Source organism: Eulemur rufifrons, chromosome 7, assembly GCF_041146395.1.
Source record: "Eulemur rufifrons isolate Redbay chromosome 7, OSU_ERuf_1, whole genome shotgun sequence".
Lineage (NCBI taxonomy): Eukaryota > Metazoa > Chordata > Mammalia > Primates > Lemuridae > Eulemur > Eulemur rufifrons.
Genome location: NC_090989.1, coordinates 208,635,639 through 208,649,151, shown reverse-complemented (window position 1 = coordinate 208,649,151; position 13,513 = coordinate 208,635,639). Strand labels below are relative to the sequence as shown.

The window sequence follows — 13,513 nt, the reverse complement described above, 5'->3', positions numbered from 1 at the left end:
ACATTACATATGCTCCTTGACTTACAATGGGGGTTACATCCTGATAAACTCATTGTAAGCTGAAAATACCATAAATCAAAAATGCATTTAACACACCTACCTTCATACACAGCATAACTCAGCCTAGCTTGCCTTAAATGTGGCTCAGAACACTTATGTTAGCCTGCACCATTGGACAAAATTATCTAACACAAAGCCTATTTTCTAATCAAGTGTTGAATGTGTCATGTAATTTATTGAATACTGTACTGAAGGTGAAAAACAGAATGGTCAGATGAATACTCAAAAGTAGTTTCTACTGAATGTGTATTGTTTTCACACCCATCATAAAGTAAAAAAATTAAACCATCATAAGGTGGGGGCTGTTTGTACTTTAAAAATATTTATTAATTCACTTACAGTAAATTCTTTACGTGTTAATAAAAATAACATTTTTATGGAAAATGACTATATACTTATAAGAAAAATTAGTGAGACAAGTGGTATTGTTTTATGTTTTTTCAAATCTCTTTCATATCTTACTAGAAAATAGCTGAATGATCTTACCTGCTTCTGTTTTCAATCTTCTATGGTATCATATGCCACCACAGCCTTTGGAAATGTCCGCTGCACACTTGTGAGAGAATGAGTGCTAAAGGCAAATAAGGTCTTAGTGTTATTTTGACCTTGTGTTGCCCGCTAAAGGTGTCTCAGGGATATTCTCACCATCACAGGGGAACAGGCCATACATTGATAACTGCTGACTATACTTTCAAATTCTCCTCCCCAACCCATCTTTTCCTCTCAGTCTGGTCCTAGAGGTAACCACCACACTGCAGTTTATGTGTATCACTCCTATGGATGCTGGTACATGTCACCAAATAAGTATGTCCGTGCAATGCACCAGCTTATGTGTTTTTAAGCTGTACATTTTTTTCATACTGTATTCATCCTTCTGCAACATTTTTTCATTCAGTATTAGGATTTTTATATCTACCAAAGTTAATTCATACAAACCTATTCATTAAAATCCACCATTTGAATATACTGCAGTTTATTTTGCCATTTCTGTATAATTGGACATTTAAATTATTGCTAATTTATTCCTATTAAAATTGGTGCTATAGTGATCATCTTTGAATATGTCTCCTTGTGCAGGTAGGATATATACTGAGAAGTAGAATTCTAGATTGTAGGACATGTGCATCTTCACCTTTACTGGTTTTGCCAAATTGCTTCCCAAAATAATTGAACCAGTTTGTACAAAACTGTATAACAATTCCCATTTCCCCATAATCTAGCCTTTGGCATTATGAGACTTTTTAATTTTGATAATACGATGTATGTGAATTAATATGTAAATCTTAATTTGCATTTTGGCTTTTTTATTTGAGTCCTCTTCAGCACTTAGATAACACATTGTCAGTTATTATTATCCATTTAGACTTAACTGTAGTTGATCCTCATTATTTGCAGATTCTGTATTTCCAAATTTGCCTAGTCGCTAAAATTTGTTGTAACCCCCAAATCAATACTTGTTCGGCTTTCACTCTTTCTACAGACATTTGCAGAATGAACACATGCAGAATAACAAATGCTGAGGTCCAACGAGGCAGCTCTGCCTTCTTCTCTCAGCCCTCATACTATAAACAACTCTGTTTCGTGCCACATTTTTCACTTTTTATTTATTTATTTATTTATTTATTTATTTTGAGACAGAGTCTCACTGTGTTGCCAGGGCTAGAGTGCCGTGGCGTCAGCCTAGCTCACAGCAACCTCAAATTCCTGGGCTCAAGCGATCCTCCTGCCTCAGCCTCCCGAGTAGCTGGGACTACAGGCATGCGCCACCATGCCCGGCTAATTTTTTCTGTATATATTTTTAGTTGTCCGGAGACAGGGTCTCACTCTTGCTCAGGCTGGTCTCGAACTCCTGAGCTCAAAGGATCCACCCGCCTCAGCCTCCCAGAGTAGTAGGATTACAGGCTTGAGCCAGTGCGCCCGGCCCACATTTTTCACATTTTTGTGCTGAGTTCACTGTTTAAAAAAAAATGGTCCTTGCTAGGTGTGGTGGTGTGTGCTTGTAATCCTAGCTACTTGGGAGGCTGAGGTGGGAGGATTGCTTGATCTTAGGAGTTCAGGACCAACCCGAACAACTTACCCAGACCCTGTCTATTAAAATAAAAAAATTTCTAAAGCGCCCTTAAGTATAGTGACAAGCTGTCTAGTCTTCCTTAGCTGTAATGTGCCTTATGGAGAAAATACATGTATTAAATGAACTTCACTCAGGCATGAGTTGCAGTGCTGTTGGACTATGATTTTGATGTTGAGTCAACAGTTGCACATTAAATAAGGTGTCTTTAAACGGAAATTCACATAAGACAAGGTTGTGTATTGACCAGTTCATGAAAATGTTGTGACCAGAGGCTTATGGGAACCTAACTGTTTATTTCCCCTGGGAGCAATGATTCAGTAGTTGCTAATTCAGTGTCCTCAGCAAATTTATGGAATATAACTACCGCAAATGATGAGAATTGACTATATATGTGGCAAAGTTCATTTTTGTTATTCCACTGTTTTTAAAATACTAATGTTGCAGATAAGAAATCTGATGCTGGTCTGCCCTTTCTAAGTGATTTGAAACTTTCTTCTAAAGCATTGTAGAGTTTCTCTTTATTTTTGGAGTTCAGAAGTTTTGCCAGAATATTCATGTGTGATTTTCAACTAGTCCTATCTGGAACTCAGTCAATAAAGCTCAGGTCTTCTCATCAGATCATTATCCCTATCATTACTTATTTAACTATTGCCTTACCCTCATCTGTTTTTTGTTTGTTTTTGTTTTTTTTTTCCTAGTAGGTCTTCTAGATCTCCCCTGCATGTTCCTCATGACATTCATTTCCTTGTTATTTTTGCTGTGTTGTGAGAAAGTTCTTCCTCTTGATGGTTACAGCTACTAGTGAACATGTTTCTTTCAACTGAATTTTTAAATTTGAAAATAATCATTTTTAGATTCAGAATTTTTGGAGTGTTTTGTTTTATTTTTGAGACAAGGTCTTACTTTGTTGTCTGGGCTAGAGTGCAGTGGCAGCATCATAGCTCATTACAGCCTCAAACTCATTACAGCCTCACACTCATTACAGCCTCAAACTCCTGGGCTCAAGTCAATTTCCTACCTCAGCATCCCAAGTAGCTGGGACTACAGGTGTCTGCTACCTCGCCTGGCTAATTTTTCTATTTTTTTTGTAGAGACAAAGGCTTGCTATGTTGTTCAGGCTGGTCTTGAACTCCTGGCCTCAAGTGATCCTCCTGCCTCGGCCTCCCAAAGTGCTAGGATTACAGGTGTGAACCACTGTGACCAGCCCAGAAAGTATTTTTTTATTTGTATAAATTTCTGAGTTACAGGTGTAATTTTGTTACATGAATGGATTGTTTAGTAGTGAAGTCAGGACTTTCAGGGTATTTATCAACCTCAGTCATGTACATTGTACCAATTAAGTTAATTTCTCATCATCTACCCCCTCCTCCTTCCCCAATCTTCTGAGCCTCCATTGTCTATCATTCCACACCCAGTGTCCAAGTGTACACATTATTTTTTTTAAGTGCTTTATTTTAGTGTCTCCTTAAGTAATTTTCTTACTTTGGGGTTAAAGATGCAGTGTACCTTCCAGGACTACTTCTTCACCACCCGCCTGTTTCATTCAGGTGTTCTTTTTCTTTCTCCTAGCTGCTGGGTGCATTGTCATTTTCTGTTGTAAGACCATGGTTGTGTTTTTCTTTGAGGTGCTTGTCAGATTGTTCAGCTGTGGCAAACACTTATGAATAGCAAGTTGTCAGCTCCCATCAAGGCACCAGAAGAAAGTCTCTCTGCTTTGTCTCATTGCCTTTGGTGCAAAGGCTACTGATCTCCCACAAAAAATCTTCCCATCACTTTAGTCCCTATAGCTCCCCCTGGGCTAGGAAGGTAGCAGGTCCTCCCAGAATGCTCAGGAATGAAATGTTGCTATTAACAGGTAAGGAATGCCACACGGAAACCACTTTGTAAGGAGAGAAGATGAGGTGTCAGAGGGATAGACAGGTGATGATTTATAGCCAAGGGTTGGAAATGGGGATATCTCTTGAAAAAATTAGGATTCTATATAGTTTTTTGTTTGTAATTACTATTATGAACACAATACATGTGGAAATCAGTTTTAGGGAAATATATGACATCGGAGTAGGATCATGAAAAAGCGGGGCTTTAGACTTTTCCTTTTCTCCCTGCTAATTTCATCTTATTGGATCCAACTCTAATTGTTCAAGTATAGAACTAAAGGAATTGGAAATATATCACATACTTATTTTGTGAACAACATAGTAATTATAAATAGTTCTTAGTAATTGGTTCTGATTCTTCTGTTTTACCTTCTCTGTCTGTTGGTGGCATCTCTACCATAATCACTGCTTCTTTTGTCTGGGCCATATATTTTTATTTTGATGATGCGAATATTATCTTACAGGTGCTGCCTATATAATAATCACCAGGCTAAGGACTGTATCGACTCCTTTGTTACTCATTGTGTTCGGGTAAGAGTTACAATTGGATTTTGTGATGGGTATGTTAAAAATTGTGGGATGTAATTCCTTCAGTGTCATTAATTTATGCTTTTTAAATCTAATATTTCTTTTAGTGAGGAAATAAAAAATTTCTGTCTTCTCTTAGCACTTGAGGCATTATAGTCTATAGTCTTCCTGTTAGATTGTTAGCTACAGAGGCAGCCTTGATGACCTCCCACTGTAGCCTGTGGGGACCACAGATACGGGATGCGGTGACCCCCAACTGGGGAAACAGCAGTTGTTTCCTCAAATTTTTTTGTAAATGGACATTAAAACTGCTTTGTTTTTGACCTTAAAAACAAGGAATATTTGTAACATCCCTATACACTTATCTTTGTACTACATTAATGAATACGATTATGATAAAATTATTAATTTAAATGAGATCACAAACTTTTTTCAGGTCTTGAGTAATTAGAAAAAATGCAAACCTTGTAGTGGATTGCATGAATTATAATTCAATCTTATTTAATTATATAAACTTTTCTCTTAGAAAACTCACACAGGCAGCTCTTTTGGGCCTAATTCCAGTTACTAAATATATATAGGAAGGCAGCATGGTATGGTGAAAGGAGAGTCAATAAAAGACCAGATTTCATTTTTATCACTAACATTTTATCATCATCAGGCATATCACGTTCCATAAATTTTCCACTTTTTAAAGAGTGAAATGCTAATACTTTCTGTAACTGTAATAGGGTAGTTATTGACCAAATGAGATAATACCTGTCAGTGTATACAAATATAAAATACTATTACACTTCAAGAAAACTAATTCATACTTAGAGCATGTTATTGTCTGATTAGTGAAATGTTATAGTGTTTTATATGAGAATATTGTATATAGAGAGTAGGAGTAGAAGAACCTTAGGGTTTACAGGTATTATCCATTACTTCAGCTGTATAATTATTAGGCATTCTGCTATATTTAAAGCCATACATAAATGTCAGCCTTGAACATTGGCTTTTGGCTTAAATAAGCAGAAAAGAAACTGTCTTCTTAAAATTGCAGGAAGATATCTAGAGATTGAAGGAAGATATTTTTTCCATATGAAAACAGGCTTTACAAATGGCCACTTTTTTCTAGTTACTGATAAATTCTGATGTTGAGTTCCTTAAAAACACCTTTGTAAAAAATGTATATATATATAGGTATGATTCTTATATATACAACATTTTTTCCCTTAAACCAGATTTTGAGAACTTGGAATGTTAAGTTTCTTTAGTCTCAGGAAATTTCATATTTACAGTTGACAAATTGTATGTGTCTTACAGCCATTCTGTAGTCTTATTCAGATCCATGGGCATAACAGAGCTCGGCAGAGAGATAAGCTTGGTCATATTCTTGAGGAATTTGCCACCTTGCAGGATGAGGTAAGAACCAAGTTCTTCTCCCTTCTAAAATTAAACAATTCACACACTTTGTCCAGATGTTAAAAAACAATTCTTCGAAATAGTATTTTGACTATTTAATCTTCCCATATGATGAGCTTACTTTTCACTTAAAATCTAACAGTTTTATATACAAAAGAGAATTTACAAAAAGAAACAGAACAATAATCCAAACTGATAAATATCTTAGATTATTTCTTTGATAATCAGGATAAATTGTGAAATATAGCACAATCGTTTTATAGAAAGCTTCACATAATAAATATATATTGATTCTAAAGTTAATTTGTGAGCAGTAGCAATATTAATTGATACTATAAAGGCTTGAAGTCAGTTATTTATGTTGTTTTGTTTTTTGAGACAGGGTCTTGCTCTGGCAGTGCCCGGGGCTAGAGGGCAGTGACATCATCATAGCTCACAATGCTAGTATTACACGTGTGAGCCACCATGCCAGGCCTGTTATTTGTGTTTTTGTTCTTTAAAATGGATGTCAGCTGGGTATGGAGGCTTACACCTGTAATCTCACCAATTTAGGAGGCCATGGCAGGAGGATCACTTGAGGCCAAGAGTTCAAAACCAGCCTTGGTGACATAGTGTGACCCCATGTCCACAAAAAAACTTTTAAAAATTAGCCAGGCATGGTGGTGCCTGCTTATAGTCCCAGTTACTTGGGAGGCTGAGGCAGGGAAGGGTTGCTCGAACCCAGGAATTTGTTTACAGTGAGCTATCATTGTGCCACTGCAGTCTAGCCTGGGCAACAGAACAAGACCCTGTCTAAAAAAAAAAAAAAAAAATTTTTTTTTAAATAAATAAGGTGGTTGTCTTTATAGTTTAAGATTTGTTTAGGTAAATGTTAACCTTTGTGAGATGAGAACTTTGAATATAAGCCTAACCAAAAATGCATTTGAAAATAAGAGTTCTTTGGGTGATGAGATTTAAATATTCTGCTCATATGCTATTTTTAGCCAATTTTTTAAGTTCTCTTCTTACTTAAAAAAAACAAAACAATATTATGACATTTTATTTTGGTAGGCAGAGAAGGTTGATGCAGCACTTCACACTATGCTGTTGAAACAAGAACCCCAAAGGCAACATTTGGCCTGTTTAGGTACCTGGGTCCTTTACCATAACCTTCGAATTATGATACAGTATCTTCTAAGTGGCTTTGAATTGGAACTCTATAGCATGCACGAGTACTACTACATATATTGGTAAGAGAACAATTTGCATTAAAATTGGTGGTGGATAGAGTGGATAAGAGTTGAGATAAAGTGGGTAGAGTCATGAGAGAATCTATAAAACAGTATATTTTCAGGGTACTTTTTCATTTGATGTGTTTTACCTTTGGTTGTAGGACAGTTGGAAAAATATTGAAAATTAAAGCTAGATCATCTTAAAGTGTTTTCATATACAAATATATTCTAGCTATTTGAATATTTATATAAAAATCACTGATAAAAAGTGGCTCCAAAGTAAATGGATTAATTGAATATCTTTTATTTGCTCCTGTGGAGAAAAACATTTTGCCGTGACTTCAGTGGCACTAGGTACTACTTGATGGAGTTAAAGTTCATGTGGGAACCAGATCTTTCTTCTCCTGAGAAGAAATCATGGCCAAGATGATCATTGGGAGCATGACTATTTGAAACTGCTCCTGAGGATTTGCCTCAGAGCTTTGGAGTTGATAAAAGAGTTGATAAAAGATGATCTTTAGCAGAAAGGTTCTTCCCTTTCACTTGAGGATGAGATGAAGAAACCTAGTAATAGGATGTTTGAGACTATTTTAGGCAGGGAAAAGTTGCCATAGAAAAAAAATAAACTAAGAAAATTGAGTGTTAATTCAGTTATCTTTAATCTTTTTAGTCTGGCAAAGTATGGTGGTATTTTAACCTAATAATGGCCTATGTTACCCATCAAAAACACCTAAGTTTAGTATATTAGACTTTAATATAGTTCACCTTTTTAACTCTTATTTAAATTAACTTAGTAATTAAGGTATTATATCTTCTCTGACGTCACTGTTATGAGGAATGTGAGCAGCGAGGGCTCTTAACCAGATAACTCTTGGCTATGAAAACTGAATTTAAGCATCAACTATAGTAATATAAGAATAATTTTCTTTGCTGTATTTGCCAACATTTATATAGATAATATCAAATAACCCTTACCAACAGGTGTTTATATAGATACTTGGGATACATTTTATTATAAACTGATGGTAGACATTTCTCTTCATTTTATAGGGGAACATGCTCAAGTTCTTTCTTTTGTTGTTTGATGTAACTAATTGGAACCTTTTGCTCTTGATTTCTCAGCTCAAAATATAATTTTTATATACTTTCTACACAAAGAATTGGTAGCTTAACAAATGAGAATGATACTCGGGTCAATTCTCCATTACAAACTTATCTACATACATAAGCAGATTCATTTCTTATTAACAAATTTTAGTCTATAAATACCCCTATGGTCTTCATATTAGTTTTGAACTGTTTTTGGTTTCAAAATTATAGGTTGGACTCCCTACATTTTCCCAAGATAACCTTTTTGCTTTTGTTGTTCATGAATATTATCCCTAAAGCATGTGGACCCTTTTAAAATCAACAATGGAAAGTGATTCTTAAATTTTAACATGCACCATAATGACTTGGAAAGCACATTAATACATAAATTTCTGGGCTCAGTTCCTAGAATTCCTGACCTATTATGTCTAGGATGGGGCCCAATAATTTGCATTTCTAACTAGTTCCCTGGTGATACTGCTGCTGGCCCAGAGATGATAATTTGAGAATCATGGGTATAGAATATCAGCACTGTTACTCTCCTTAGATATAATTGTATTAATTTTGATAAAGCACTTAATAAAAACTCATTGAAGTACCTGACATTTCAGAGGAGAGGCCTGCATCCTGTCAGCTATCCCCGTCATTGATCTGCCCTTAGGGTGGAGAATCAGAAGGTAGAAGCCACCATTGGTTCCCTATAGAAATTCTTCATTGAGTTAAGATATAGCTTAGGTTATAGACCCTTAAAATTTTGTGGTAGGGAAACAAAATCCAGTTGTGTCCTATAAAAAGATACTGTGATAAATGCTTATCTTAAATTCAGTGCCAGGAATTATTTTCTCTCCATACTAAATATATGCTTTCTTATTTGTTATGGATTATATTGCAAAGTATATATATTCATATCCTAGATTTGAACTAATTTTCTGGCATAGCAGAATGTATTTTTAAACTTCTGAAAAATTAGTATCTGGTAGAATATCATTCTGTCACACATTTCATTTATTGGTTAAATTTAAATTATAAGTCTGAATGGTCTTAATTTTTTAGAATTGTTTTATATAATGCTAATAACTTTTTAACTTTTTCTGAATTTATTTGCTTTCTTTTGTCATTAACAGGCAAAGAAAATATTTACTTAATAGGTTAAGAAGAAATGTGTCCCGATACAGGAAAAACAATTTAATGAACTTTCATTTGATTTACATATATGTATAATTATCAAGAAATCTTTTGAAAAGTTATAAAATATAGAAAGGAAAAGTTAATCCTTGTAATACTTATTTTTTGTAAGATCTAATCTATTTAACTAGATGATCTGTTTTTAAAAAACTTAAAGCATTATAAAAATACGTTATTAATATGTGCTTTGATAAAGTTATCTCATTTAGACATCTACCCTTACTTAACTAACATTATTTATCCTTTAAGGTATCTCTCTGAATTCCTTTATGCATGGTTGATGTCAACATTGAGTCGTGCTGATGGCTCTCAAATGGCAGAGGAAAGGATAATGGAAGAGCAGCAGAAGGGCCGCAGCAGTAAAAAAACAAAGAAAAAAAAGAAAGGTGCTGTGGATAATTTTTAAAATTAAGAAATAAAGAACATTAGAGTACACTTTAATTTCTGCAAATAAATAGATGGAAAGCTACTCTTGAGTTAGGGATTATATCTTAGTTCTCATCTGTCATTTCTTCAGAAATTATAAGGTAGAGACTGAACCCCAGTATTAGTGATACAAGCCTTTTTGTTCCTTTCCATGCTTTTATTTCTTTGCTATTCAATTTATTAGAGGCTCCTAGATCAAGAAGTAGCCACGTGAATTGTGCGAGCAAGATAGGTTGGGGAAAAAGACAGCAAGAGACCACTGAGCTTTTGATAGAGGCTGACAATTCAGGAGGAAGTAGCTCTGGAGCTGTGCCGTTGGAGTGGGCACAGAAAGATGATCACACAACACCATGGGGCATCATCCAAGAACCATAAGGAAAGAGAAATGTTTCAAAGGGACTGACTGCCCTATTGATCATTTAGGGAAGGCTGTAGATACTGCTACAATCATAAAATACTACTTTATGTTTACTTAGGATTTGAGCAGTTGGGGTGGGTCATTAAATATCTATATTCATGGGTTTCTGCTATAAAAGGTTAAGTTTCTATATGGTGAATCCAGAAAAGTTAAAAATTACTTCATACTAGAATTTTTAGTATTAGCCATTTTGAGACACAATTTAGCTTCAGTTGTACTTCTGTTTATTATTTGTAGATTTAGACTGTAAAATAAAATTTAGCCTGTAGGAACAAACAAGTTTTAATTTGGTAAACAAGCTAAAAGATTTTTTGAAATTAGATTTTCTCTTGCAATGATACAAGAGGGAGGGGGAAAGAGTATGGAAGATTTTCTTTCTAATTACAGTTCGCCCATTGAGCCGAGAGATCACAATGAGCCAGGCATATCAGAACATGTGTGCTGGAATGTTTAAAGTAAGTGGTTGAAAATGAAATGGTTCCTACTTTTTAATTATATTATTAAATAGTTTATTTAAAATTAACTCTTTTCTGTGATTCTTTCAGATTCTAATTTCATATTTATTTCCCATCTGCTTGAAGATTACCATTTTTCAAGTCTAGTTGTTTTCATTAATTTGTTCAAAAAACATTTGAACCACGTTGCTGTGTGTCAGATGCTTTGTACTGAGTACATTGTAGGATACCAATTCTAATCAGATATGGTCCTTGTTTCACGTGCCTAGTTAATTAACAAGCCAGTTGATGTGTGTATGACACAGGTAATAAAGAAGACAATATTTCTGATTGATGGTCAGGAAAGGTTTTATGGAGAAGATAGGGTTTGGGTTTTTTAGGAGTATATTAGGAAGGGGATGGGCTCAAATGAACGGTTTAAGCAAAAGCAGGCATTTTCAGGAGGTAGTAGGTACTGACTCTTAAGTTGTACTTAATAATTCAAGAAATCATTTGAGGTGGCTTACATTAAAATGTATAAAGCAGAACGTGAGACTTCTATTTTGAAAAACAGGGCCTAGGCTTTGAAATTTATGTGCTCCTCATCTCTTCAGAAGCTTCTATATGAAAGTTTCAAAGCTATTGTGAAAGCATGCAACATGTAATAATAATGTGCATGTGTTATAATTTCACTGGGAAAAATTATAATATATTGAACACTGGAGCTTGAAGATTTTTGTGTAAAACATGGCACATAAAATAAAAATGATACTAAGAAGCCAATTTTTCTCTTCCTATTTCTGATTTCTGAGCTGTGAATTTTTTTAACTATATGTAAATAACTGCTCCTTGTTTTCTGTTCTGTGTTAATGGAGGTATTTACTTTTTCATATTGATTTCCTACTTTTTCTCATTCCCTTTTTCCTTTAGACCATGGTAGCATTTGACATGGATGGCAAAGTACGCAAACCCAAGTTCGAGCTTGATAGTGAACAAGTCCGGTATGAGCACAGGTTTGCTCCTTTCAACAGTGTGATGACACCACCGCCAGTGCACTACCTACAGTTCAAGGTGAACCTGCTCAGTGAAATCATGAAATTTCCAGTCTTAGACTTTCCTGGAGATGTGCTGTTTGTACACAGCCATCTTATTAAAATAGTCAAATCAAACTTATTGGGATAGTGGGACAAGTGATTAAAATAGCAGTTTTAAATAATATGAAAATTATTTGGCTTTGTTGGATGGACTTATCACATTAACAGTTATTAATATTTAAGTTATGAACATAATAGGTGGTATATGAGGTTTGAGAATTGAATATTATATAGGAAAAAGGGACATGTGTTGAGTGTTTCAATGTCTGTGTATGAATAGTCAATGTAGACTTCATTAAGGACTAAAAAAGTATATCAGTTTTTTTCATATTAAACATGTTTTGAATATTTTCCCCTTTTTGTAGGAAATGTCTGACCTCAATAAATATAGCCCTCCTCCTCAGTCTCCGGAACTGTATGTGGCAGCTAGTAAGCACTTTCAGCAGGCAAAAATGATACTGGAAAATATCCCAAATCCAGACCATGAGGTGAGACTAGAGTCACAGTAATTCTAGGGGGACAGCTTGGCAGGAAATACTTCTCTTACTCTACTGTATGAAAGTTAACTATAATATAAAAGCAAACTTTATATTATTAATAAATGGAGCTTGTCTTGTTTCTACCAAAGATTTCAAATAGCTTTGCCAACCTAGCCTTGTCAGACTTAAAATTATTTTAAGAAATAGGTGATGTAAATCTCTTCTTTGTATAAATTTAGAAAATCAGTGCAAAGAGAAATTAATACTCAGAATTATAAAGTAAAGGGATAGAAATAAGATCCACAGTGATCCATAGCTCAAATTATTAGCATTTAAAATTTTCTATTTTAATCTATAGTTTACTGCATTAAAATACACCTATATATGTCTTCAATATAAAAAATAATCTGGTCAGTTATCGTAGGAACAACCTTATTCCGCTTCACCATTTGAAGTAAAGGCTACTGCTTTTGAAGACTTTGAGATATCAAAATAAACTTTGAAAATAAAAAAAACATTAAGTTTCAGGCTTTTGGTATTTTGATAATTTCATGTATCCTGATTTTTATTGAAATACATTTATTCTGTAAATATGAGTTACCTGTAACATGTATATATCATTTTGGGAAGTATATTTTGGTACAACTTACATGGAGGGGTAGTTTAGCAGTATCTGTCAAAAATTACAAATGCTTATGCTTAGACCCAGCAATTCTGCTTCTTGGGATTTATCTTAATAGATGCACACATGTGCACATACAGGAAATGTGAAGGAAGTGATGAATATATAAGTATTCATTGCGGTAGGATTTCTGATAGCAAAAAAATGGAAGAAGCTGTTGTGTTCAACAGGGAACCTGATAAATAAATTATGATGCATCATACAATGGAATACTAGATGGACAAAAATCTTTATGTACTGTAATGGAATGTCCTTCAGGATGTTTAAAAAGCAAGGTGCAAAACAGTGTACATAGTATGGTGCCATTTCAGTCAAAAGGGGGGTCAAGGAAGGCTATAGTATGTGTGTAAGTATCATCTTGTATGAATACAAAATATGTACAGAAAGATACATCAGCATTGATTCTTGTGTTTGCTTCTTGGGAGAGAAGCACAGTGCCTGGAAGAGGGATAGGAGAGAGATGCTTTATAAAATCATATATGCTATTTAATAAAAGGGGATAATGTAAAAATTTGCGGATGGCATATTTCATTTAGTGGAAACGCGATTCAT

At 34.6% G+C, this 13,513-nt stretch overlaps 1 protein-coding gene across 2 annotated transcripts in view; it reads left to right on the top strand.

Annotated features, from left to right (window-relative positions):
• NAA35 (N-alpha-acetyltransferase 35, NatC auxiliary subunit) overlaps positions 1-13,513 on the top strand; it is a 93,567-nt gene that overhangs the window by 77,151 nt on the left and 2,903 nt on the right. For both annotated transcript variants that reach the window (XM_069474066.1, XM_069474067.1), the window contains exons 15-21: positions 4,473-4,539; positions 5,845-5,943; positions 6,994-7,172; positions 9,678-9,814; positions 10,660-10,727; positions 11,637-11,777; positions 12,166-12,288. In XM_069474066.1, the coding sequence (XP_069330167.1) occupies positions 4,473-4,539; positions 5,845-5,943; positions 6,994-7,172; positions 9,678-9,814; positions 10,660-10,727; positions 11,637-11,777; positions 12,166-12,288 (814 nt within the window). The remainder of the gene's footprint in view (positions 1-4,472; positions 4,540-5,844; positions 5,944-6,993; positions 7,173-9,677; positions 9,815-10,659; positions 10,728-11,636; positions 11,778-12,165; positions 12,289-13,513) is intronic.